General features: G+C 43.8%; 1 protein-coding gene and 1 long non-coding RNA gene across 9 annotated transcripts in view; one reads left to right on the top strand and one right to left on the bottom strand.

The window, feature by feature from the left end:
• The window catches only part of NEK6 (NIMA related kinase 6), a 69,761-nt gene that overhangs the window by 38,059 nt on the left and 3,835 nt on the right, over positions 1-27,867 (top strand). For all 8 annotated transcript variants that reach the window (XM_087753460.1, XM_087753457.1, XM_087753456.1 and 5 more), the window contains 5 exons: positions 3,317-3,427; positions 6,926-7,034; positions 8,291-8,398; positions 18,495-18,589; positions 24,580-24,693. In XM_087753460.1, the coding sequence (XP_087609586.1) occupies positions 3,317-3,427; positions 6,926-7,034; positions 8,291-8,398; positions 18,495-18,589; positions 24,580-24,693 (537 nt within the window). The remainder of the gene's footprint in view (positions 1-3,316; positions 3,428-6,925; positions 7,035-8,290; positions 8,399-18,494; positions 18,590-24,579; positions 24,694-27,867) is intronic.
• Positions 12,228-24,566, bottom strand: LOC148056263 (uncharacterized). Its single transcript, XR_015703798.1, has 3 exons — positions 18,783-24,566; positions 17,947-18,228; positions 12,228-13,710 (listed from the first exon to the last, which is right to left on the bottom strand). It is a non-coding gene; the product is annotated as an uncharacterized LOC148056263 (long non-coding RNA).

The raw sequence follows: 27,867 nt of genomic DNA on the forward strand, positions 1-27,867 counted from the left end.
TCAGAGCAGAATGTGCAAATTGATTAGAATCAGAGGAAGATGGAAATAAAATACAATGACGAGAGACTCGAAGGTCAGCTCCCATCCGCCTCCTTGGGATGACGGAGCATTGTACCTTCTTGTGCAAAGCTCACCGAGAAGCTGGGTATCAAACTGTGGCTCCTGTAGTGGTAGAGTTGTGAAAGTGAATATGATACATTCAGCTAAATAGGGTTGACAAAATTGGATTATTTTGCATAATATTTTATAGAAGACTAGGAAACGTTCTCGTGAAGTCATTTAGTTGGGGGCGAAGGGAGGAGCAGGAATAGTTGCTGACAGTCTAATATGCTGTTTGTTATTCAAAACATTACTGTGCTGGTAGTTTAATTACTGTTTATTGTTGAATGTCAACGAATATTCCTGCTTGGACAGTTGTGTGGCACCATCGAAGGAATCTGAAGTCTGAGTATGTTAAACAGTCAGTTTGATGGATCCCATTGTATTACAGATGCAAAGGGGATAGATTTCTATCTTGCCTATAGTTCACTTTGTCAAGTGACTCCTAGTTTTCAAGTCAGAGCCATTTGTAAAATAAAATACCTTTCACTTCCTAAAATGATCAATAAAGGTAATTGTTCTTGTGTCTAGAAAGTGTAAAGTGTGTAAGGACCCAGCTCAGCACAGGATTTCAGAGTCTGTTTAAGTCTTGCTCAGTTTAACTTTTTTCATCCCTGTTGATGTGGAGTACGTCTGCCTCGCAGTTGTGTCTCGTGTCTGGCCATGTAATATGGAATATTCGTATTTTTAAAACTTTCTTGCTACTTTTAAACTGCTGTTTAATATGAAGTATTTGTAGACTATTACTAAAACAACTTGCTGTGAGAGCTTTTCTTTCTTTGTTGTTTTCATTTCTAATGTAGACCATTGAGGAATTTGCAAAAGAATTACACAGACTTGCTGTAGTCCATCCCTGACAAAATAATACTTTGTCGTTTTTGATCGAAGACTTCTGGGTGACCATGGAAACAAAGGGGTGATTTCTAAATGAATTACAATTATTCAAAATTTAACAGAAGCCAGACAAAATTGTATGTTATTTTCAGTGTAATTCTGGCCAAAAGGTTTAGGTAAAGCACTCGATAATATGGCTGTAATCAGCATTTGGGCTGCCAACACCCACGCTCGCTCATCTAGAGGTGGCTTACCCTTCCGCATGCCTCTTGCCGACAGCGCTGCGGTGCATACACATCAGGCATTACCTGCCGGCAAAGTTTCAGGATGCATTAAAGAAATATGAATTGTCATTAACCCAAGAGACAGTGTTTGTAATCTTTCGTGCATTTAAGGATTTGTGAGAATGAATATACTTTCCTTCTGACAAAAGACATTTCAGATGGTCTTTTCCATGCCACAGACAAATACAATAGTTATAAAAATAACCCCGGAGTCAGTATATTTATTTAAATAAAGTTTGACAAAAGGGAGAGTGGAGAATGGAAGTTTGGCTTATCCAGAGTGGTCTGCCTGACTGTTCTGGGAAAACAGAGTTCAAAGGTCAACGAAATAAATTGTAGGAAAACCATACACATCTGTATTCGCAGCGCAGCGAGGTCGCGGGCAGTCTGCTGCGTACGGCTGCTGCTGGAGCACTCGTCCCTCTGCTCGGCTGCAGCCGAGGGCGGTGTCCGCTTCTGCCGCTGGCATGGGAGTCCTTGGAAAAGAGGGATCGCAGGCGTTAGCGTGGTGGCGTGGGTGTTTCGCTTGCTTGCTTTTAATTTTGTACAACTTCATTGTACTAGAAGAAACATCCCTCTTTAGAGCTAAGGAGTTTCTTCAAATCAGTACAAACCATCAGTAAAAAGTGTGTACACTCTCACAAAAAATACATTTAAAATCTTTGTATCAGTTAAGCAGTGCTTGGGTCTGAGTAAATTGGGCTTTGTTCTAACTCTCCAGAGGCGTGCGGTCTTCATGCCTTGTTGCAGTTGTCTAGTTTGATGTTGTGTTTTATCGGCACGTGGTGCCAAGGCTTGGAAAAAGGCTCCTTTGACTGCTGGAACTTCCCGATGCCTAGGAGCAGGCTTAACCGGATCGGCAAGAGCAGCGTGCGGTGCCCGGGCGTCGGGGTGCCGTGATAGTGCGTGGGGGGAGAGGGGCACCCTGCTGTGCGTTCGGTGTCAGTGGCTATTCTGATTTTGGTGCTTTTTTGGCTGGAAGTTGATCCTTGATTGACGTACCTGAGAGCAGACATTTAAAAGAAATTTCACCAGAAATGGTGGCCTGTGGTATTTATTTATTTATTTAAGGCTTGGTCCCGGGGGAATGTTCTTCTCCTGATGCCTGCACATGGATCCCATTAATGCTAATGCGCGCTAGTGTCGAGGCATCGCAAAGGAGAATCTATCCCCTAATGTGCATGCAGAAAGGAGTGATTAGCATGATGGATCATAGCGGTGTTTCTTTTGGCTTTGTAACCCCTGGAATAGACAGGTTGAGTCACAGCTGTTTAGTAGATGAAATGCTCACTTTAGGAGTCTCGAAATTTACTGCGTTTCTAAGAGCACAAGAGAAAGACAATCTAATGCAAAATGAGCAAGAGAGACCGAATAGGGAGATCTAGATGCTGTATTATCTTCTAAGCAATTACAGTTTTCCACTTTTAAGAAATTCAGGCATAAAATATTAAAACAGAAAGTTTAATTTGTTGAGCCTGTTTCCTAATTCAGTCCTGTGAGTAAAGCGTAACAATCTGAGAAGATGCAAATTTTTAAGAAGCATAGAGGAGAAAAAGAAATTAAAATACCAGTTGTGAATATAGGAAAAAGCCATGCAGAAATGAAAAAAGTAATTAGTGAAGATGCAAGCATAAATAATCAGAAAAATAGGCTGACGTATGCAATTTGTGCGTTATTTTCCTCCATCAAAGTTTTAATTTAATTCTGTTCTTATTCTAAGGGGCAAAGAGATCTTGGGCAGTACTGTAATCAGCAGTTGGGGTTTTTGTTTATATTTAAGGGGGGATCAGTTATTGCTTAACAAAGTTTCTTTCAGGACATAGCCTTTTCTGTTGGAAACTCACAAAATATTTGAAGGCGGTTTCAGGATATTTTGAGCCGCATTGCTCTTTACTCAAGACAATTTTATTATGCTGTGCTTGCGATAAATGATCTTCCTTCCAGGATTTTTGGCTATAATAACCCAGAGCACAGTTTGTAGTTGCACCTATTACGAACTGTTCTGCATAATGATTACAGAAACGGTATGGGTATTGTACCTGGGAGTTATCGTTACTGCAGCGTTACACATTCTCTTTTTGCATTCCCTCTATCTGCAGCAACTGAACCACCCCAATATAATTAAGTATTTGGATTCTTTTATTGAAGACAATGAACTTAACATTGTCCTGGAACTGGCCGACGCTGGTGATCTCTCGCAGATGATTAAGGTAAGGACGTGTCAGTCCTAGAGGTGCTACAGACTTTCAGGATGAGGCAGGCACCAGAGGCACATCTGTGCTAGAAGCACTTTTATCCTCTTGCGACTTGACACACCCATGGTGCTTTCAGAGCCTGAACTGAAGTGTCTGGTGGCATTTTAAATACGCCAGGCTATGCTGCTGGCTGCTGGTCGCTGCTTCGGAAGGGAGCAAGCCTCTATCATTTGGTGGGACGTGCGTGCTATTTGCAAGGTTGATTTATCCAGTCCGTGATAGATGGGGACATTTAATTATTGTTAGATTCACTATTCACATAGCCTGTCTGCCACTCTGAAGACATTCAAGAAAGTGTATTGACTTTCTTTGCAATGGGGATTTGGGTTTGAGAAAATGTTTCAAGTACTTGTTCTTCTCTTATGTTGCTCTTAGGAATACTTGTATTGCTGCAAACCAGCTTTAGTTAAGCTGTTACCACCTGCTTTTATATTTTCTTTGACATGTTAATCTTTAGACGTACGTCCCTTGTGAGAACAGATGTGTTATATCATGTTTGTTAGCACTCTCAACCTTCTCTCCATGTTTTACCTGTTTTTTTGCCATCATTATTCTGTAATTATCATAAATGAATGTTTGGAAAGTTCTCCTCCTCGTTGTCACAGTTAAAATATCTTATTAACAGATTTGTTTTCTTCGCCAGCAGAGCTATGAGGCACTAGGCCAAAGGCTGTCAAACAAGTTACCCATTTAGTCCATAGTCAGTGGCTAAATTTACAGTATCCATGAAAATCTGCTCCCTCTCACAGCAGAGTCCCCCTGGGCAAGCGAGCTGGGAACAGGCACTTGGCAGAGCCGTTCCTGGGGAGAGCCCCAAAATTCCAGATACGGCCTTGCTCCGCCGCCGCTCGATAGCAGGAGCGACGGTCGGATCTGCCCCAAGCCCTGGGGACGAGCTGGCCGTGATAGAAGCCGAAGGCGGCCGCCTCCTGCTGCCGCGGGGGTCGGGGTCGCCGAGGGTTGTGGAGGCAGAGCTTGTCCTGCCTGGGGAGAGCTCGTGTATTTTTATCTTTCACCATTTTCTTGTGGCTTCTTGTATGTTTTACCCTTTTCCCAACAGATCCTGGGAAACTTGCCGTTTATCTCAGGCTTTTTGTAGTTGCGGTTAAAGATGGAAAAAAAGTGAGGATTGCGAGAGCGGGAGTTAGGGCTGTGATCATCATGGGGCGTGCGAGTGTTTTGCTTGACTTTCAAATCTTAGGTTATAAAAAGTTTTACCAACATAATTGTTAGATATCGTCATACAAAATATTTGCATTTTTTTGTCATTTACAGTTTTTAGTTTAAACTTTCCCTACTGATAAATATGTTCACTTATCTATCAATGCTGGTTGGTTATTTAATTTTCTTAAAATTACTTTTTATGTCATTATAAGTAGGAGTTACATTTTCCAAAACATAACTTGTAGATTCTTGGGCTGATAACCTGAGCAGCCCTGTAACTTGCGTTCTTTCTGCCCGCACTCCCCAGTCCGGTCTGTTCTCCCACGTCTTTATCGCAGGCATGAAGAAGATGCACTAGGTTTTTTCAAGGTCATATTAATGATGTTTTTCCACTGGGGCAAATATTTTAATTCAGTATTTTTAACAAAAGGGAAAAAAAAACCCTTAAGAACAAGAATGAAAGTCTTGTCCTCCACATAGCTTTAACTGGAGAAGTGGAGCTTGCCTGCTGCCCCTCTGTCGCCCCACGCCCCACCCGTCCCTTGGGAATTCAAGCTTCCGTGAGGATTTTCAGTTTCGGCGAGGTGGTAGGAACAGCAGTAACAACGCTCTGAAGGTGCGAGAGTGATAAAAACAGGGACTGTCTTTGTCACGCCCTGGCGCCTGCATTATTTATGAGGTATTGTAAAGCTGATGTAGGAGAGTGCTGCAGGACAAGCCACAGGAGAGCTGGGACTTTCTTGTAAATGTCAGGCGAATCTTATTGGACATGACATTTAGAAAATTAGCACTTGTGGTCTTGCATATCTACTCTTAAATACTTTAATGAGAATTAAATAATATTGTCGTGTATATAACACTTTATCCCTCACCCTCTGTAATTCCGCTGTGCTCTCTATCAAGTTTTGGTTTGAAACTGTTGCAATCTGTCAGGTTTGCTGCCTGGGGAATTGCACGGCCGTGCCCCTTCACAGCTGATCTGCAAAAGAAAATTTGCCATTACTTGAGTCAAACACGAACCAGTAACAGCATTTCACATAAAATATAAAACGTGACAACGGACATGAGATGTCTCTACCAAGAGCAAAAAGCACAGGATGCAGAAAGGGGCAACAACCAATTCCCTTTCTTTATTCTTGCTCTTGCGTGCTGCTGACGGAGACCCTCAAGGGTACCATGCAAAAGAAATGCAGTTGCAGTGTGCTAGAAGGGTGCAGAGTGTCTCAGAGATAGTCGTTGTCCAGTGACACCTTGTGCATCAAAGGATGAGGATAAATCCTAAACGTCTGGAAGCGTATTATAAGTGTGTTTTGTTAATGCTCTGGATGAGGATCGGGCTCGGTGTCTGGCACAGGCAGAAGCAATGAGAAGTCGGGGACCAGTGAGCTGAAGGAGCGCGATTTTGGGATGCCTTGGAGGAGGCGGTCACGCTTTGCGTGCCACGTGCGCGGCTGTTGTGCATGTCTGAAATGGAGAAATAGTTGAAGATAGGTGATGTTTAGCCTTCACTGAAGTGTGCAGTGGTTATTTATTCCTGTAATAAGTTGCTCGGGAAGAAGACTTGAGTATTGCAGAGAACCATCACCACGCTGCGCTCCTTCGTATTGTCTGCATTATCCTTACGATTATTTTATTTGAGAGCTATTAGCGCCCAGAGGTCCATCGAATCCGGACTCAGCTTTGCTTGGCTTTGCATAAATGCACACAAAACGGTCGTTTTCCAGATCTGTGTGTCTCTTGATCAGTCGTGTCTTTCTGTCTCACTGGAGATAGTTCAGTTAATTTAATATTCCCATTATGCATGAAATAGAATATATTATTCTACCTGATCACAGAAGAAACATGGATACTTTATTGATATTCTGGCCATCTTTTAAAAAAGGGGAAACAGATTTCCTTATTGTTGTTAATAGACTGTACAATAACGAATGTTTACAAGATTTTTTTTTTTAATGATCCTTTGTTACTTAAGGCAAAATATTTGAGACATTTGTTGTTTTGAGGCATTAAATATGTTTTGCAAGGTAATTAAGAAGATTAATGCTAATTATAATTGGTGTCCATTCAAAAATGTCAAACCTATTTAAGCATATTTTTCATAATAGCTGTTAATTAGTGAACTGCATTGAAGTTTACATACAGAGAGAAGGAGTTAAAAGCTAATAAGAAGGAAAGTCGCGCTGCTGCAGATCTGGAAGACATGAGCAACCCGCAGCTGACTAACATGAGTTCAGGAACGAGTCAAATATGTTGCTTTTTCACTGATCTTTTATTTATTTCCTTCCACAGTATTTTAAAAAGCAGAAACGGTTAATCCCGGAAAGGACAGTGTGGAAATATTTTGTGCAGTTATGCAGTGCAGTTGAACACATGCACTCCCGCAGGGTGATGCACAGAGGTAACATTAATTCAGTCTCTTTTCACTGAATAATAATATAATGTTCCAATTAGTAAGCGCCTACATTCAAAAACAATTATGCTGATGTTCAGCCAATGCATGTTTAGAGAGGCTGGAGCCTGCGAGATGGATTTCTCCTTCTGTCTCTTTGCCTTATTGTTAAAGGATTCAGTCCGAAGTGAGCGTGGTATTAGGAAGATGAGCTGCTCTGTATTCCAGACACTGATATTAAGCAGAAGTGTCAAACTTGCCATTAGAAAAGTGTCAGAAGTAAAATGCTGAGACTACTGGATACAGTGAACTCTAAGAAATAGTCTTCATTATATTAGCTGTGACCTTAGAGAGTTTAGAAGAGTTTTTGTCTTGCGAGCTTTTCTGAAATATTAATACCAATGTGTCCCACACTCTTACAACCTGTTCTCCCTTTTCATTAATTATTTTTGAATCTCTTGTCTTAGAACTTTCCATAACTTTGAACTCTATCCAAAAATTATGTTGCTTCTTTCAGCATAAATGAAATGCTTTGTGAAGGGCTTGACGCAGGAAATGCAAATATCCCAAAAGGCACCGCGACCGCTCCCTGCTGCTTATTATTTCCTCTCTCCTTTGAAGCAGTGAATTCTTCACTTTTTTTTTTTTTCAACAGCATGATATAATTTTTGCTCCTTTATACATCCCCTGATGCAGTTCATCAGTTGTACCTGAATTAGGTCTGTAATGGGCAACTGAAATTTGGAGCCTCGCACATGTTGTCTGCTTTAACGTGAGGAAAGAGCCTCGCTCGCTCAGTCCTGACGTGACTGCTTGGGCAACTGGGCTTCTAGTAATTTTTACACTCCATGAACAAACTGGGCTGTATAGAGCCCAGAATTCACGTATATGTGGGACAATCATTTGCCCGTGCTGTGAGGGGACCATGGTGGGCAGTACAGTTTCTTGTAGAAAACCATCATTTGCAAAGAGAAGCAGACTTATTTCTTCGATTTCCATCAGTTAAAGAGGTTTCCTCTATTCTGTTGTGCCGTTCCCTACATTTTCCCTCATTGGTATTTCTTGTGTGCTGGGAAGTATACTCTGGTTTTTGTGTATGTGCAGAGCTTGAAGTCTTGGAAGATTCAGCCTATCAAAGCAATAAAGAAACACGGTTCTGCTCGAGCCTCTTTTGTACAGAGAGCGCTCCAGGCTATGTTTCTATTGCAGTATTAGAACCAAATAACCTTTTGTGGCTTTGACCTTTTACCTTTTTCTTCTTGCAGACATAAAACCTGCCAACGTGTTTATAACAGCCACAGGGGTGGTGAAGCTGGGAGATCTTGGATTAGGCCGGTTTTTTAGTTCTAAAACCACTGCAGCACATTCCTTAGGTAAGTTGGTACTTGTACGGTTGTCAGCTGTGATCTTCAAAAGAAGTGGTGTCTGTCCTCTTGCTGTGACAGAAGCTTGATTCAGTGGATGCGTACTATGTTTTCTATGATATGTATTTTAAATACTCTTCATATGAAATAATAGGTATTTTTTGGTTTAAAACTCCACTTGCTATTTTTTTCTGGAAGGTCCGGCCTGGTAAGTGTGTGATTTACAGCAAGTGTAACAAATGCAGCTTTTCCACTCTGAATGGCACGTTTGCCTGTGCTCGCCTTACTGGAATTAGAGGTGCACTGCCACCGTCTTCAGCAGATGCTGATCGGCAGTCTCACCCCGAACAGGGGCTGTGACTGTCGTCTGAGGGGAGGGAAGTGTTCAAAGCCCTCACAGTTCATCCCTTCCAAAAAGGGACTTCACCTGAAGCTCAGCCTAGGCTTTAAAGATGCACGTTTTCTTAACGTCTTCCACATATCTCAAGGTTGTTTTCCTGCTCTTCTGTTGGGGCAGCTAACTATTCTTGCCAAAGCGTAGTACCTTGCTTTTATTCTTACTGAATTGTACCCCGTTTCCAGACTCTCCTACTTGCGATCGCTCTGAATTTTTATTCCGTACTCTGCCGTGCTTTGGTTTCCCCCAACTCCTTGTTACCCGCAGAGGCAGTGGTGTTGCCACGGTCCCCCTGTTAATGCGTGCGTTGGGCAGAACCAGAGCTGTCAGCTCTCTCGCAGGACTTCGCTTGAAGCCTTCTGCTCTGACAGGGAACTGTTTTTCCGACCAATTTTGCACCATTAAGTAGTTCCATTTAGACAGATTTAACAGTTGCTTATAAGTTATATAAGCCTTTGATAAAAGCGTTGGAAGTTCTGTTGCATCTGTTGCTTCTGTTTCCCTCCCTCTGAAGCATCTTAGGTTATCACAGAAAAAAATTACATCAGTTGTCATGATGTTTTGTGGACCAGTCACTTTTTTCTGTTTTACAAGTAATATGGTTATACCTCCAGCATTTTTCTGGGAATTGAAGTTAAGTTGACTGGTTTAGAGCATGTGGGTTTCTCTGTGCCTCGTTTTTACTGTTAGCATTAATTACAATGCTATAGAAAAGTATACATTATATACAGTTCCTTCTTTAAGTCTTACAGTATAAAGTATTGCAGAACTGTGTCTGTAACCTCTTGAGAGGTGGCCGATTTTCCATTTTTCTTAATGGGTCACAAAGGTACTTCTGTGGTACAGCAGCGAAGGAACTTTGGCTTTTAGCGCAGCATGTAAGCGCTTTTACATTGCGCGCTCTCGGTTGATGTTGAACACGAGGTGTTTGTTTCCCTGTTTCTTTGTGCAGTTTGCCCCACTGAGGGGGAGCCTCGCTCGATTGTCCCTTATATGCGTACGAACTTAACTGACAGTACTCGCCAGCAGCACTGGGGCTTCTCGGTGCACAAGAAAGGAAGATATATGCCTTATTTCATGTGTGCTAAAAAAAAAAAAAAAGAGGCATTTCTACAGCTTACTTTCATAAGATAGTAGGAGATTTCCCTTTGCATCAAAAGCTATCCTAGGTTATATACACACTATACTTAATAGATTAAAATCAATCCTCTTCACAGAAAGTTACAATCACATTATCTGAACAGGCAAAAATACGATCATGTCTAATTATATGATCTTATCTAGTTTGACTGCTGCACTTATTATATTAATAAGAATAAATTGGGACTTGGAAACTGGCTGCACATGCAAGTCAAGCTTGTGACCTTTACCGGGGTTGCTCTCTCTTAATTGAGAAAGCTCGTGTAGGAAGAGTTAAGCCTCTTCTGCGTGAACCTTGCCCTTCCTCAGATCAACAGCATCCTGGAAACAGGTGAATAAGGCGCAGAATGCGAAAGGAGTGGCAGTGAGTGCTGCTGGAGACAGCCTGTTGTGGGAGGGATTGACGTGCCACCATTTCCAGTGGTTCTTGTATCCAAGAAAAAAACATTTTTACAATCAAAAAAGATGCAGACTTTAAGCTTTTTTTTGTGTGTGTGTAATTTGCCAGACATACAGGTTTTGTAGCAGCAGGGATTCTACCGGTCTTGGTTTTGGTTTAATTAAGACATTTGTTTAAGTAGCCATGAGTGATGAACACCCTGCAAACCGGAGCGTGGTACCCGCGTGGACCCAGGCTGCGATGCTGGGCACTTCCCGTAGCCGCGTTGCCCTGGCAACCGCCCTGAGCCATCATTTCTCTGGCTGCTGACCCATGAATTGAACGCGTGGCTTATGCAAATATATTCATCTAATTTTTTTTCTTTCTTTGTATTTGCTAGCATCAGACTGGCATAAAAGGGCATTAGGCAGAACCACAACCCGTCTGACAGGTGTACCACCGGGCTGCGGCAGTGCGGCCGCCGCCGTGTCAGGAATGGGAGCCGTAATTAGAGCAAGGAACAGAATGAACGTCAGACGAATTACCAGGCAGCAGATCATATTTGTCAGGAAGGATTGCATACATAAAAATTAAGTGACAGTACATGCCGGGATAATGAAAGAAAAATGAAAGATTTGCCCATACACAGCTCGTGGGATGCAGGCGAGCGCCTCGCTCAGCGGAACGGCAGGATGCCTGACCGGCGGCACGGCCGCTCAGGAGCATCGCCGGGGCAGCAGGCGACCGTGAGGCAGGGAAAACCCCGGCGAGAGGGGAAACGTGGACGCCTCCTGTCTCGCTAAGTAACAAAACTGTGTTGGGAAAGGCAGCGGTATTGTGGGATGGGTGATAAACACCAAAACCAGCCGGAGGCTGGAGGGTTGGGTGAAGTCACCAGGTGGCACCTCTTCTGCTGCTTTCCCTTGTCCCCGTGTGACTTGTGAGAGAAGACAGGAGATACTTTTCCATAGGGGAGAGCTCTTCATGCACAAGCTTTACCAGAAAACTCCTATGTTTTAAAGGTAATGAGTGTAGCTAAGGTGAATTTTGCTACTTATTGTTACAACATGGTGGCTTACCATCCTTCCTTCCCTAATTTAAGCTCCCTTGTAGCAGAAGCTCCAGGATTTAGTTTAATGGAGACGGACTCGCGGATCACAGAAACTTCATTTTATTGGGGGGCGTAGGAGGGAACGCAGGGGCAATTCAGCATGAAGTGAGAAGGAATGCTTTTTTCCTTTTTTTTTTATTTTCATTTTCAATACTGCTTTCTATTTGCTTGAAAAACTTTCACCTCCTGTTCTTTTTGCAGTTTATACTGCGAGCATTTTACTACATTCATAGGTTATGGGTTGTTTTTTTTTTCTTTCTTTCATTTGTATGGATATTTTTTTCCCCAGAGAGCCATATGATACCTGTTTGACAGGCTATTCCACTTCAGAAAATGACTATACTTAAGCCAGGGCTTTGCACCCAGTAATGGTGAGATGACATCTGGATGCCGGAGCTCGGGCGTGTGACACCATGCGCTTTGGGCTGGTGTCTGATGTGCTTCCAGGTGTCGTCTCTTTCATTCAAGATTTAATAGGGCTCGGAGTATTTATTTGTCTGTTTTTAATGTTTGATTGTGTCCATTATTTATTTTGTTGATCTCTGAGGTGGGCATCCAGAGGAATATCTTGTCAGTTAAGGCTATTCTAATATGCTTGTTAGAAAGTTTAAGTCATTAACTTTGCTATAAAACCTAATTAGTTACAGGACAAAAATTATAAATAGCAGAGCATATTTTAAAACTGCATAGACTTTGGAAAACTTAACAGCAAGCTGGTAGATTTTGTTTTACTAGGAACTGTAATAAATATAGAGAATTTCCATTAATATTAAAAGGGATATCTTTATTGTGAACTGGTACAATGCCCATCTTTAGCCAAATCAAGTTGGTGTTCTCCAAAGCTTCTGATTGGCTCTGAAGAAAAAAGAAAAAAAAACCCAAACCAAAAACCAATTTTACACAGAACAGTCTTGTTTTGAAGCAGATGATTTATTATTTATTCTTGGACAAGAATAAACTTGGAGCACATTTTCCTTTTGGGGATGCATGTAAGTCAAAGCTTCCCAGTTTAGAACATGCAAATAGCCGTGAATTGGAGTACGTGGGGTGTTACACATTCCTTCTGGTTTCTTGTTGCATTTGAGAGCGAGCAGGGAGTAACTGCAGTCATGAGAAGAGCTCTTTTATAAATGGACTATTTGTCTTTTTTCTTTTTTTTCCTTTTCCTTTTGCTTGCCGAGCCAGTTTGCCATCTGAAGCAAAATCACAGTACTTCAGGGGGCTAGTAAGCAGTACTTGTTAAGGAAAACTGGACACAAGAAATCTGCTTAAAGTTTCAACAGCCAATATTCTGTGCGTTCTGAGAAATTCTGGCCTTTTGGTCTGTGCCCGTAGTACAGTATTTGTGGAAGAAAAGATTGCTGCAGAATTACTGTAGGTATATTGTACTACCTACATGTAAAAAACAAAACAAAACAACCAAAAACCGTAAGGACTTTGGTAGGGTTGTGTATGTAATTAAACACTAATAAGAAAAAAAAATAGAGAGCTTAGAGCAACAGGTCTTGTAAAAACAGCAGCAATATTATGCACAAAATAATTATTCTCTTTTGTAAGTATAAGTAGATTTAATCTTTTTTCCTTTTTTTTCCTTTTCACCCCCTTGAAACAATTAGCGGGGGTACCTCACACTGAGATTTGAAGGAATTTAAAGTATATTTTAGTGCCTTTGATCACTGTTTCACTTTAGCTAATTCCCAAAAGTTGAGCTAATTCCCAAATTCTCCTTCTGGGAAAAGACTCAGCCTTCTTGTTGGAAATACACCCCCAGTAATGCAAACGTTTAGAAACACATACTTCTGAACTAGACTTCTTTTAATAACGCTGTAAACTTGTCTTGGTAACCTACCGGCCTGTCTGGAGAGGCGAGACAGGTGAGAGTTGTGGACTTGCATTTTCAAGTAAAGTTGCTTCCCTGCTGTGTTTGCTCCACCAAATATTATTAAAACATACTAAAATATTTTTCTCCACTGTGTGTATGTGCATGGAATATGTAATAGTGCATCTTGCATGTTAAAGCTGAGCCAGTAGTTCTGGAAATACTTTATTATTATTTTAAAAACTGGGTGTGTGTTTATTACTCATGGATGGCATCTCAGGTTTTTGAGCATAGTTCTTTGCCTTTTTCATTTGTAATGAGCACGTTTCAAAAATCACAAGTATTTCAAAATGTTGCAAAGTTTGTTTTGACAGGAGCGGAACATCTCTAGAAGGGAGGAATGCTTTAATCAGTATTACCCCTTTGAGGCCCGCGTTGTGCTCTGATATCTCGTGGTCTGAAACTGGGAATACTCCTGTAAAGATACGATAAAGGTCAGAATTTGTTAGGTTCTTTCATATTCAGAACTCTGTTCCCTGCTGTGAGAAAGAAAAGTGATAGATTCAGAAACACTGTTAGCTCAGTATTAAAGATTAGCTGGAAGGTGCTGGTGAAGGTGGAACAATGAAAGCATTCCTTATCACTGCTTCTTGTACTTTGCAGCCAAATATGGCTATGGAGTTTAATTTCAAGAGATGCTTATTTTTTATAGCATTTTAAAAAAACGAACCTAAAGAGCCTATTAAAATATTTGGAAATATTCTGCCCTGATTTCAGTCTAATGACAATCTGCCTAAAGGCGTGGGAGGCTGCTGCTGCAAGAGGCTCGTCTGTGGTACGCTGAATTCAGTGAATGAGGCGCTTGGTAGAGCCTCCCGAAAGCATGAATCGGATTTTCTCCTGTTTCTGCCGATGTGCAGCTAAGGATGAGTTTCATGGGAAGCATTGATCCCTGGCTGAACTGTGTTTGCACAGGGAGAAGCTCTGTATAGAAAATAACGATCGTGTGTGTGCCTGTGCTAATAACCTGGCCACCGTCACTTTCACAGTAACAAACCTCTGCTTGAAGCTGAAAAATGTTTTTAAAACGGGTGAGCATGATCTTCCCCGCGTAGTGAAGGACTTGCCGAGTTCAGAAGCTCTTTACCTGGCTGTTTCTGTGGCAGCTGTGGGAACTCGGCTCAGAGTGCCTATGCACGCCGGTTGCTGTAGTCGCACAGGTAGGGTTTTTAATTCAAACTGTATATGAGAGGAAAGGAATTTGGATTTTATTTCTGGAATAACTTTGCCTTTGCCTCTGTGTTTTCCTGGTGAAACAAGAGACTCTGCTCTTAATCTAACTCAGAATAATTAGCATTTCCCGAGCTTGGGTGTTGCAGAAACCCCGGAGCCGTTCTGGTCCGTGTGGGTGTTGTAGCTGTGCACGCAGGCAGTGCTGGGGGGAGCAGGGAGAAACGTTGTTCTGCTGTTGCTGAAGCACACTGATATTCAAGTGAAGTGTTTTGACTTTCAGGAATAGAACGGGAAGATGCTTACTTAGTCATAATCCTCTCTACTGTTTCGCGACCTTTATAACTTTAAAGGCATTACTCTACCAGCTGGTGATTAATATTGAATCTGAACAATATTTTGTATTTTCAGCAGGGCAAATACCAAAGAAAATCTCTGATTAATAGTCTCCGATTAGACTGTTCTTGTCAAATTGACTAATGTAATGCAATGGTGAGCCCTGACTGATTGCACTGGAAGCCTTGTGTGGTTTTCTAGAAGATGCTCATTACAGGAGATTCCTGCGTAATGTTGGACAGGCCATAAAGAGAATTGGGCTTGTCAGTCTTTTATCATGACAGTTATTTAAAAATTAATGCATCAGTTTTGAAACGCAGAGACCTGCTTGTTCGTACATTTGCTGACAACACTAGAGTAATGATAGGTAAATGTGCAAGGTAGACTTCATAAAATCAGCTCAGGCGTGGACTGCTCCACAGACCCATTAATGTAATGGAACAGACTAACGCACAGAAAATCAAATACGGACTATAATGCACTCAGCCGTATTATAAACGCTGTCATTCTGCTTTGATCGAAGGTCATTTTAAGGTATTATCTGAAACGACAATTTTAGCCTACCAAACAGACCCCTGCTAATGTGGAAGGCAAGGCCATAACTTTAAAGCCCTCACGTTATTGTTTGCTCTGAGCTTGTCACGCAGTGACCCAGAATAACTGATGGCCAGAACAGCTACGGCTGGGGCCGCCCCTGGCACCAGCACTCTGAAGCACGGAGACTTCGGGGAGCAAGAGCGGGCATGGTCTTCGCCTTCCCTCCTGCCAGTCGCGTGCTGCTGTCCGCCCGTGCTCAGCTCCTGTGCTTGCTGGCAGGGAAGGGCTAGCATCTCTTCTGCTTCGTCTGCTCTGTTAGCTCTCCTGGCGGATTTGGGAAAAGCAGCAGCGCTGAGAAGTTGAAGGTAGGGAAGTGTCTTACACACTGGTGCTCAGTGGGGACTTCCGAAACTGCCTTCAAGAATTTCACATAATGAATCACCGTTCCTTCTGCAGCTGCATATTTTTAAGCAGGAAAATGAATCAGTGCTATTCCAACCAAGTCAGTTCTTCTACAGAAATCTGGCAAATGTGTGGGAATTACTTGGAGAGCTGTTCCGTCCATTGTGTGCATCTTGCATGCACATGGGAGAGATCCATGGAAAGCTGCCTTGGATTCTTTGAAGGAGTCCTGTCTGCTTTTGGTGTTCTCTGAAGTTGCTCTGTGCAGTCTGTTAAAAATTATTAACTATTAACAGAACTCTGGTCTCATCCATACACAGAGGCCTTTCACTGGCAATCACAGCCAGCCAGGTCTGGGACAGTGTCGGTCTGGCATGCTCCTAGGCGGGATATGATATTACTGACCATGGAAATATAATAATCTCCATGTGCTATTTTTCCTGTATTGTAGTTTGTGTAGAATTGGCAAAAATGTAATTTCTCATTAGGGTACTCTTCACCTTGAAAGTGAAGTAATTTCTTATTTGAATGACCTGCAAGCACAAGCTGAGCTTATCATATAGGGCAGCTGATTACTGAAAGTCCCGGGGGACCAAATAAATGAGCCAGGCAGGGAAGTGGTCCCCTTTCTCGGTTACTTGGTCTATTTTGGGAAGTAGAGTTTTATGTGTGTATTCCTGTAACATCTTATGTTTCACACCGTTGCCGTAGGATTAATTTCACATTTTATGCTACATTTCTGAATAGCTCTGAGTAAAAATTGTTGAGGTGCAGTAGACTCAAGGTTTGGGCTTATAACGGCATGACAGAAATGTAGCATAAAGATTGAAGGGTGGTGGGGTGGGGGGTGGATGTTTTTGTTTTGAGGGAAGCTGCCTAGTTTTCACTCCAGAGAAAGAAAAAGCCTTGAGTATTTAAGGTGGAGTAGCTGGTGCAACATGATCCCAGTTTACCCCACAGAAAACTTGGGGCTTCAGAATGCTGATAGGGTAGAGACTTCAGTAATGGGGTACGCTGGGAGGATCTGGTGCGTAGGGCATCCATGCTTCCAGCAAGATGTACGTAAGGGGGGGGATGTTGGGGATGCTTTGGAGTAAATTGGGTAAGTGGGTGCTAGCATTGACAGGAGTAATTTCAAATCGATGCTCTTTGTTTTGACTACATAACCTAAGAGAAGATTTCTGTATTTCTCTGATTTCCAGCTTCTGTTCAGGTGCTGATGCACTGAGATCGGGTATTGTCTGACTCCTCGGGTGCTGCCCCACGTCTCGCTCTTCCTCTGTGTCTTGGTTTATATGCGTGTTGTAAATTCTTTGGGGCTGTAAACATCTTTTTGTCCTGTGAGGACAGGCTTTGTATGGTGCCTGTATCAAAGGGGTCCTGGCCCGGGTTTGGGTTTTCTGGATGACAGAGGCATGCAGTCAAGACTTGGACTCGGGTGTATTCTTAGCATGGCGTGGTCTAAGCTGGAGGGACCCCACCTGATTTTGTTCAGGTGTTGCACTGACGACAGCAGCTTTGTGCTGGGTCATCTGTGCACTCGGCAGGGGTTGACTTTTGCCTTTTGGGAAGCTGTTGCTTTCTGCCCCAGAACTCATTTGTTTCTGACAGTGTGCCAAGCCCTTAGGAGCACCGGGGGAAGGTAGTGGCTGGTCTTCCCCCTCCGCCTCTAACGCCATCCTTCGTCTGCTTATTTATTGGTCCTCCAGCTGTCTGCAGTCAGCACTTCAAATGGAGAAATCGTAAACTGAATGTTTCAGGCAAATTAAACATTTGCCATCTTGTGAGGAAGGGTCTTTAATTAGGAGAAGGATACACTGGAACGCCAAAAAAAAAAAAAAAATTGACAGGGGATGGGCAAGCAGGGGAAGCAGGAGAAAAGAGAGCATATAAAGTCCTTGGATGTTTTAATAAATGATGTATCTGAGGATTATTTGATGTAGTTGAGACTGCCAGGATGTCTTGTATTTTCAGTACCACAACTGAAACTTATTTAGGATTTAAAAAAAGAACCTTTTTGAGGTAAGGAATTTATTAATAATTTCCTGTAACTCCTGTCCAAAATGCTGGAGTAAATTTCTTTTGATAAAATACAGACTTCTGGAAGTACATAGAAATCCCACAGCTTCTGACGTGACTGCAAGTTGGAGCAGTATCTTAAAGTTTGGAACAATTATCTTGGTTCTTTCAGAAAGTTTTTGAATACCTGTCTGGTGCTGGGCTCGTTACTTCCATTTCTCTGCTGCGGTGAACGGTCTCCTGAACCCTTCAGAAGGGTCCCCCGTCATGTCTGGAGCCGCTCTGTCGCGCTGCGGGTGCGGCGCGCGTCAGGTGAACGTTAGTTGATACGCTGTCACGGGATTCGTGTTTTAGCAGAGCACATTCGTGACATCTGACTTGCAGTTTCAGTGCTGTGGAGTGAACCAAAGGAGGGTGATCCGTTACAATTGCTCCGTCCGTCTGCGACGCTCTGAAGGTACTTGGAAGACTGGAAGGGGAAGAAAACGTTCCTCAAATTTCAAAAATACAGAAGACATTTTCAGTAATGTTCACCAGTCCTCTGTCTCTCTATGCGATGATATATTTGGTTCTACGCCTTCAAAACCATGATTCGTTTCCAAATTTTTGTGCCGCTCTCTTCTAATTAGCTGTTTGTGCTAAACCTAATCCTTTAACGAAGTCAAACTTCTGCATAATACTGGTTGCACGGTCACTTTTTAAGATGGTAACTCCTTGTTTGTTTGTTTCTTACAGTGGGAACTCCATACTATATGTCCCCAGAAAGAATACATGAAAACGGCTATAACTTTAAATCTGATATCTGGTCTTTGGGCTGTTTATTGTATGAGGCAAGTATCTTCTAACCTTTTTTTTTCCCCAGGTTTGTCTTAACCACACAATATGGTACAGGAATTGAGTAGGTCAGCCTTACTTTATCTTAATTGTTGAGAAACCTTATGAAAAGTTAACTCTTTGTGTGCTCATCCTGTGCTTTTTGAGCGTGAACAACAACGGGGTTGTGCCGTACAGCACGGTACTTACGCAAAGTGAATTCAGTAGGTCACACTCGGTGCTGAGGGTATCGGCATAAACAAGCCAGCTTCCCGCATTCTGTCTTCCTACTGCCAGCAGAGCTGTTATTAGGGCAGCATATTCATAGTTTCTCCTGAATACTGCATTTGTTTTAAAAACAGCAAATTAATTTGAATGTAAGCTTCTGGTTTGTTAAATTGAATTCTGACCAAATGGAATGTTTTAATTTTGGGAGCTTTCAATAAAGAAAAACAGTTTTTAGTAATGTGCAATCAGTTTCTCTAACTTAGACAACTCTTATTAGACTATAGCTGGATTTTTTTCTAATTGTATGTTGTCTTCTAGCCACACACAGAGATACAGAGCAGGCACACTTTGTATGAACTGCACACTTAGTGTGAGCTTTTAATAAAAAGCTACTACATATATTTTGAAAGTAAGTGCTTTTTGTAACAGTACTTTGACTTTTGTGATTTCATTTTTAGCAGGGATGAAAGGGTATTGAACAGTCTTGTACTCCTTTATAATCTAACCTAAATCTTTTTTTAAATGTATACATCTTTGAATTCAAGTGAAAGTGCATGTCAACATTTAGAAAGCTTTTATCCCAGCCCAGAGGATTAAAAATCCCTGGGATATTTAGTAATGAGACTATTGCTCACATCCTCTTTGGTAACAAATCATGTGAAGTGATGACATGTTGCTTCTCACTACAACTTCTCGTAACCACATGGAATTACAGAATAAACAGAAATGTAATTTATTTTGTGAGCACATCAGATGTGAAAACTACTATAGTTAAGCATGTACTTCAGCTAGTTGATTAAACAAACCTTTCAGGACAAGACGGTGTAAAAGTAACTTTTCCCGTAACTTGTCACTGTTGATGTGTTTTGGGGAGGAACACTCGCCTAATACAACCAGCGCTTGGTCCGCGAGGTAACCTGCTGTCGGTGGTGTGCTGCCAAGCCCGGAGTCGTGCAGTTCGATAGGTGCTGACTTACTGTTGGCGGAGTGGGAACGTGCCATGTGGTGTGCATCTTCAGAGAGAGAGATGGGTGCTGGAAACCTGGTGAAACGAATGGATAAACTCCTGCTAGAGGGACGCCAGCAGTCCTGGGGGCTCGACTCTAACAGCCCTTCGCTTCTTGCGTGTAAGACAGCAGCACAGCTGGCCCGCATGCGGTTATGGACTTTAATGTGGTCCAAAAAATGCTCTTGGGGGTGAAACACCCCACAACTATTCATCCCTTTAATCCTCCTACCAGTGTCCTCCAAAGGCTGTATTTCCACCGTGACGTAAAGGCTCTTCAGACAGCCTGCTCACAGCTGCCGACTCTCCTCCGTACTTGGCGTGGCATAGAGTTTAATTAAGGAAAAAGATTTTATCTGGGTGTCTGGTGTAAATGCCCCGTAAGTTGTCACGAGCAGTGTCAAGTCCCAGCATTGGCCTTACTGGTATCAGAGGAAATAGCCACTAGATCTGCTGAAGGGAAGATCTACTTTGGTGGCGGCACTGGAGCCCGACGTGGTTGTGTCACTGATTAATTGGTAAAATTCCATGGGATAGGAGGAAGAGAAAGGGTGTAAGGCACCCTGCTAAGTACTTGATCAAAAATATTTGGAAAATTGTGAGCTTAAATTGACTGGTTTTGTGTCTATCCTCAAATTCTCTTTACCTCCAGGAAAGAATTGAAGAGACTTTTAATAATTCCTGAAGCAGCAGCAGCAGCATACCGTTGAAAAGCCAGTATTTTTTACAAAGGATGGTTTTGCTTGTAATGCTTCTAATGAGATACTGAAAACTGGAATGGTGCAGTACAGCTGTATGTACCTGGGTCTGCTGGTGGCATTTGAAAAGGAATTTGGGGACTCTTCTGTGGGAACAGAGGGAAGGAAGCCTGGGCTCCCAGTAATTCATTACGCTGAACAATCCCAGGTACACTTCATGTATTAGGCCTAAAGAGGAATTCTCCGTTTAAGGCTTTGCGGAATTGAGGACCTTGGCCCCGCCGTGGTGTGCGGGCTTGCCAAGTCTGTCAGTAACAGTCAGAGTCGCCCGAGTTGGACACCGCTCCGCGTCCGCTGCCGTAGCGTGCAGCTTCCCTGTCAGGCTGCTCCGAGTCATTGCTGAGCTGAGCTCTGCTGGAGGTGGGATTCCAGATTTATGCAGAGAGAAATATTTAGCGTTGTGCTAAGATATGTTTTTGTTGCAGGCAATATGGTCCCCTTATGGCACAGTAGTCTTGGTACTCCTTATATTTCAAGAAGCTGACTTAATTGCGCACTAAACGTAATTCTCTGGTAGGAGTAGCCGTACTATAGTAACATGAGAAAGATTTGGCCTGTGAAGCGTTTTTAAATTTACTTCCTACGTAGGTAAGCCTTGACTTTGTGAACAGGAGCTGTGAGATCTTGCAAATTCCAAGGAGGACTGGACAGTTACCAATTTTGTGTTCAGTGGATAAACAGCTACTTGACTTTTTAAACTTTTTAGAATTTGGAAAATGAAAAATCAAATTCATATGTCTTTGAAAGAGCTGTATTTTATCTTCACTAATTTCTTGTAACAAGAATGTTTTTCCATTTGGCTTAAAAGTAAGGAAGCGATGTTTGGTTATGAGTCACTTCTGATATTTCTCCAGATAGATTGTGTAGATAAGCTGCAGAGAGATTTAATGTACAAATTGCCTTCAGAGACGTGCGTGTCCACTGGAATCCACCTCGGGCACACTGAGGGCTTGGGGATGTGATGCCACATAGCACCACTTAACTTTGACATTGGTAATCATACGGTGATTTTTATTAAATCTTATCAATATAGTAGGAACTGTCTTCATCCCTCACTTCCTGTAGATATCTGTCAGCAAGATAACTTGGAGGGGATAAAAATAAGTTGTTAATTCCCAGAATATAGCTACAAGCAATGACTTTAACAGTTCTGGCAAGACGATCAATTTAAACACTAACAGTGATTCCTATATATATGTATTTTTTAACCAGTCATACTGCATGGTGGTCATTTTGAATGGAGATCTGGCTGTCCTGCAGTAATTGCCCTAATCCAGATGTCAGGAGCAAACCCCGATGCAGCATCACAGACTGCTGTTAGTGAGGTCTTTGGAGCGCCTGTGGTCACGGACCCCGCGGGCCTGGCTGGTGTGGCCATCTCGTTCCATTTTAATTCCCTGCATTTACCACCCCAAAACCCCACGTTGTTTCCTTTTCGTTTCTCCTCTTTTGACATGACGGCTTAACTAGACTTGGAAAGAAAAGTTCACGGGGATTGAAAAATGCCTTTCAACCTTACTGGCATTATCGATGTTTGTATTGAAATCTCAGAGACCTAGTTTAACCCTTGGTTGCCTTCTGTGCCTTCCCTAATGCGCCCATTAGTGTTTTTCTTGGAACAGTCTTGCGTGCTGGGCTCTCCAGTTTTGTTTTAACTGATTGAGAGCAGTTTGCTATCAATCTCTAATTGGAGATTAGTGTCTCTTATTGGAGTCTGTAATTTTTTCCCCACTGATTTGCCTGTTACTGTTACGACAGTAATGAAGTAACGGCGATACAACTTCACCTTTTGCCTCCCAAAAGGCCCTCGCCCGGCCAGTGGGGCTGCCTTCACAAGCCTGTTGGGCGGCCCTTCAGCCTCGGGTCTGGAAGGGTACGAGGAACCGCTTAGCATTGCTACGGATAATAGTGGTGAAACCACAGAGAGGTAAAAGCGTGCCCGTTCCCCAGCCTGCTGTTTTGGGCAGCTGTTAAAGGTGTAATTCCTCTTCTCATTCAGCCTGCAGCAAAGCCCAGTAAATGTCACTAGCACAGCACATATCTCAACCTATGTTGCATGAAGTGTTGCAGACAGAAAACTGAAGAAGCCTGGAATTTTCCGAGATGTTTTTGGGAGCCGTGTACTCAGTTCATTGTCCTTCAGTGTAATTTGGGTACCTTCCTATATTCTGTATTGCCATTTATAAGCCTTGCTGGATATCTGATAAGTACCTCTGGAAGAGCTTCCTGAAAAATACTTTAGTCTGGTGGTACATAAGGAGATAACCTTGGAGATTTGGCCCGAATATATCTTATTACTTCTCATAACGGCTCAGAACTTGTTGCAGCGGGTCTCTCACCTCTGCGTGGCTGTGTTGCACAAGGTGACCACGTCCTACTGCTGGAGGTCCAGCCCAAACGCAGCATCTCAAAACCCTGCCCTAATCAAAACTACTTGTCTGTCACCAAATCACTAATAATCCATCAATCTTGATTACTAACTGCAGGATAATAGAGTGGAGGATCTAGTATTGACTTCTTTTAGTTCTGCTGGGAGCTTGCTGTGCGTGTCAGCAACAAGACAGCATCCTTCAGATGGCTTTCACAGCGCATGGTAATGAGCAAAAGACTAATAATCATCAAATAACCCTCTATTAAAGCCGTGGTGAGAAGCATCAACTTCGGCTGCCCTCAGTATGAAAAGCTTGCCGATTTGATGCGGCTTGTAGCAAAATGGTTTAAAAAGATCTAAACAGAGTGGATAATATCCACAATTATCCAGCGGCGCTTCATTAGGCGGCGGTACCGCCGTGCTGCGCGGGGCCGCCTCTGACAGCCACGAGCAGCACTTGAGTAGCATCCTGGGCTAACAGGCAGATGGGCCGGCACGGCCAGTGGCCACGGGTGGGTCTGCGGGGCTGGGCTCCCGCTCTGGGAAAGCGAGAGGGAAGGCGCTTAGCCCATCGTGTGTGCCTTCAATAGACACGACTCAGCCACGTTTCCGAAGTTCAAAAATGCCTGTGTTGCTGTGGCTGCGTTTCTGAGGCCCTTCGCTCAGTGTTGCTTTAGGCCTCCTGGTTGAGAACTTGCAGTGTAAATGGTTTGCCACGCACAAAGATGCCGTTTCCTTCCTGAGACTTAAGTATAATATAAACGTACATTTGTAAGGAGTCTCCACGTGCCCTGGAAGGAATTCTTGCCCACCCAGAGCCTTCCGTCGTGCTCTCCGTGCTGCGTGAACAGCCTGTTTATCTCAGACGTCTGTCATCTTTTTGGAGATGCAAATACTGGATTCATAGAATTGAAAGAGGAAAAAGACCAGATTGATTAGGAAAAGTTTCAGTAGTTTGGTTCCCAAATCTGCCCGGGATACTCTTTTCTAAATAGCAGATTGCCGGCGGGAGGGGATGTTTGTTTTGAGGTCGTTTTGGTTTTTTTTAAAGGCTGATATACGTTGTTCATGCTTATAAGATTCTTCATATTCTAGGTAGCTAAACGTCCAAAACTAATCCATTTATTCTTTGTAGCAGCCTATTAAGAATCTACCAGTGGCAGAGAGCAAATGAACTGAATTTGGTCGTAACTGAGGAAGACTGAAACCATGCCACGTTACCAAAGACAGAAGAGCTTCTGCTTTTTGGAGCGATGATTGTGTTTGAGAGGTTTTCATAGTCATCTGTGAGCCAGGTGGTTTCTAACCGATTGCCCTAGGGTCTGAGCATCCTTTTTTGTTTGTTTGGTTTTTGTTTTTTAAAAAGTACTTTTTCCTGTGTGCCTGTAGAATGGCCTGTATACACCCAGCGTCCCACATCCGAAACGTTTCAGGCAGAATCGCAGGCGGCGAGCCTGGCACCGGCCCTGCGGCGGCGCGCAGAGCTGTCGTCGCCTCGGAGCAGCTTTGGCTGTGGACGGTCTCGGAGAGCAGCAGCATCACTTGCTCACTGTCCAACAAAGTTGCTCTTGCAAATCAGCAGTACTGAGGGCTGTTAAATCCTCTGCGTTACTGAAATATCGTCTATTTATATTTTCTCTCCAGATGGCAGCTCTTCAGAGTCCTTTCTATGGAGATAAAATGAACCTGTTCTCTCTTTGCCAAAAAATAGAGCAATGTGACTACCCGCCTCTTCCAGCTGAACATTATTCTGAAAAGGTAAACTGGGAGCTTTTCGCAGGGGGTGCGGTGGGGTGCAGTGAGCTCCTCCCCGCCCGGGGAGAGGGGAGGCGGGAGGAGAAGCCCCCCGACCTCCAGGGCAGAACAGGAGGTGGCCAGGGTGTCCCGGGTACCTTCGGGGCTGGCTAAGGAATGTCGTCGTGATGTTGGAATATTGACAAGCTAAATTAAGACAGAAAAGAAGATTTCTCAGTGTGGGAAATATTTTGAAACTGGAGGTCTGTGACACTAGCAAAAAACAACGAACCGTGGGAAAGCCCTCTCCTTCGCTTCCTTTCCCTTGAAATAACATACCACGTAACAGCGCTTCAGTGTCTGTTTGTGAACTCTTCAGTGTGTAACAAGGCGGGGAAAGGTTCTTTTTAGAGAAAGGGGGGGAGCAAAGCTATTTAGTTTAATGCAATAAGCATCTATACAGTAGCCGTGCAGGGGCTTTTTAAAGTCTGGGTTTTGTGCCTGTGAAAGCGAGGGATCGAGAGCAGTAGCTGAACCAGTGTATTAAAAAAAAATTGTCACTGTGCGTGCTTGCTCGATGATCATAGAATGGTTAAGGTTGGAAAAGACCCTTAAGGTCATCGAGTCCAACAGTTAACCCAGCACTGCCAAGCCCACCGCTAGTTTCACTTCAGCTGCAAACACGCGTGTTGTTTTTGTTCAGGGCCTTTTGAGACGGATTTTTTTATTTTCTTTTCCTACCTAGACAATCCAGCTGTTTTTCCTTACCTCCTCATTCAATTACAGTTGCCTTCTATTTGAAAGGAAATGGCTAATATAATTTTAAATGTTCACCATATCCTTTGGGGGTTTTCTTTTGTTTTCTTCTACCTCCGAGTTCTGAGGAGCAAGGGGCAGGATGCAGGGGAAATACCGTACGCGGCCGGCAGCAGACGGTCTGGTCTCCACCCTGAGACGGACCCTGCACCACACATTTTTACATTTTGCTTAGTTTTTTTTACTTGCTAAGTAACTCATGCAAAAAGATTATTTGAGAACTGTTCTGGAAAAGTGGGTTTTTTAACCAACCCCCCCCCCCCCCCCCCAGCTGCCGTAGCAGCGAATGCCGGCTCTGTGCGTTCAGGTTTGCCATGCTGTTGCAGCACGCGTTTCAGGATATGCCTGCTGGCAGCAGGAATTAGTGTTAGCTGACAGATGTGTTTCCTGTCTTTGCAATTACTGTCTGTTTGCTTCCCTCTGGCAGTGCTAAAGAGTGTGTGTAGTGTAGTGATACAATCCGGGGTGAGAAGGATGGTTTAAAGCTCAGAGGCGCCAGGTCCCCGAGAACTGGGCTCCAGATGGTGTTCATACACTATTAACAGAATGCTTGACAAAGTCTGAGGAGGGCTGTGCCTTTGGCTGTAGCTCATCTCGCTGCAGTAGCTGCTGCTTCTGACTGAAACCGTGAAGAGCTGCAATTTTGTGAATATTGGAACATGATTCCACCATGACCAATGTTTGGTTTAGTACATGCTTCTAAAAATTGGATTTTTCGGATGCTTTTGGAGGGGATAGCCAAAGGGGAAGGTGTGATGGTGTCTCCCAGCAGCCAGGCTAGACAAACCACGCAGGCGGGATCCTTTCTGCTGAAAGGCTGGGAAACGTAGAGGCAGCTGCCTGCAGCAGCGAGGTGCACCAGAAAGAATTTGTGCTTCCCGCGGCCGGTGGGTGGGTGGGTCTCGGTCTGGATGCACGCCTCTTCCTTCAAGAGCGCATGTCTCCGTTTCAGATTGAAAGGGCAGAGTCTTTACAACTGCTCTGATATTGTCACTGCCGCAGGTTTGTGAGTGATGTGGGAAAGCGGTAAAGGCTTTGCATCCTCCCGCCCGGGGGCAGGGGTGAGGATGAGGCCGTGCCACGCTGCCAAAGTTTTCAGTGATGCTCTGGAGCCACCGGCATGTCTTGACTTCACCTCGGTAATGTGGTCTCAAAGCGAAGCTTCAGCTGCAGGCTGACTGCTGATCACATGAATATTTTAGTTGCAGCGTTGTTTTAGATGAACAAGGCAGAGCATTTATTCAAGAATGCCTGCTTTAATGGTGTTCCCTTTCAGTGATGTTCCCCTTCGCTGTAGCCTTTTGTGGCTAACCAGTCCAAATCCTCCCGTGATCAACGGGCGTGCTGCTCGTAGCCGGAGGAGGAGGAGCTGGGACTCCAGCCAGGATTAGTTTTCTATATCGGGAACAAATTTGCTAGTAATTGGAGATACTGGTTGGCGGCACTTATCAAGGCTCGGTCCGCCAGTTCCTTGTAGGTGATAGTGAAATGCCTGGGCTGCCCTGGCCATCGATAGAGGACCAAACTTCCCAGGCTGTGCCCCGTGCTGTATGTGCATGGGAGCACGGCTGCTGGCTGGACAAACCGTACTGATAGCACAGGCTCTGCTCAGAGCTTTAGCAGCATTTTAATTTGCTTGTGGGCGTTCTGTGGTGGTCTGTCTGGGGAGGGCTGAGGTACGTGTTACATCTGCGGGGTCTCGGCTGTGACAAAGGCAGCAACCCCTGCGCTCAGATGAATTAAGTCACTGTAGCCGTTGTGAGAGAATGAGCCAGGCCCAGGCAGTGGAGTTGGGTTTACTCTAGAGTTGGGATCGCTCTGTGTGCACCCACAGAAGGACAGGCAGGGTGGTTAGCAGGAGCGCATCGCACCGTGTCCTTCCCGCTTGTGCTGCCTGCGTGCCCCTGCCTCCATCCTGCCTGCGCGTCGGCCGCGTGCCGCCCTGCAGGAATCCCCGCCGAAACGTGCATCGGGCCCAGCGACGACTTGAAGCACGGGGCCTTGCTCCATCCGAGCTGCAAACCTCACCGGGTTCATTCAGCAATGCAGCTGAAGCCGTGTGCTTGATAGCTGTATGGTCATGCTTTTAATTACCATTAAAATAATTGGCACTGTGGCTACTGGGAGGATGTGAGAAGATCAGAGGCTCAAGGCTGTTTCTCCCGGTGCCTCGGGGGTACGGACAGCTTTCAGTGTCTGTGTAATTAAAAGCTACAATCTTTCATGTGCACAATAAAGAGGGTTGGGAGGTGGGGAGACTTCAGCCCTTCTGCATTTTATTTATTAAACATAATCAATGACCAGTCTCTCCTCTTCGCAGAGGAAACACTGGTGTTGACAGCCGTGCTCCAGTATCTTAAGATACACAAGTGCTGTTCAGAC

Source organism: Nipponia nippon, unplaced genomic scaffold, assembly GCF_047370975.1.
Source record: "Nipponia nippon isolate SJK-2023a ecotype South Korea unplaced genomic scaffold, ASM4737097v1 scaffold_16, whole genome shotgun sequence".
NCBI lineage: Eukaryota > Metazoa > Chordata > Aves > Pelecaniformes > Threskiornithidae > Nipponia > Nipponia nippon.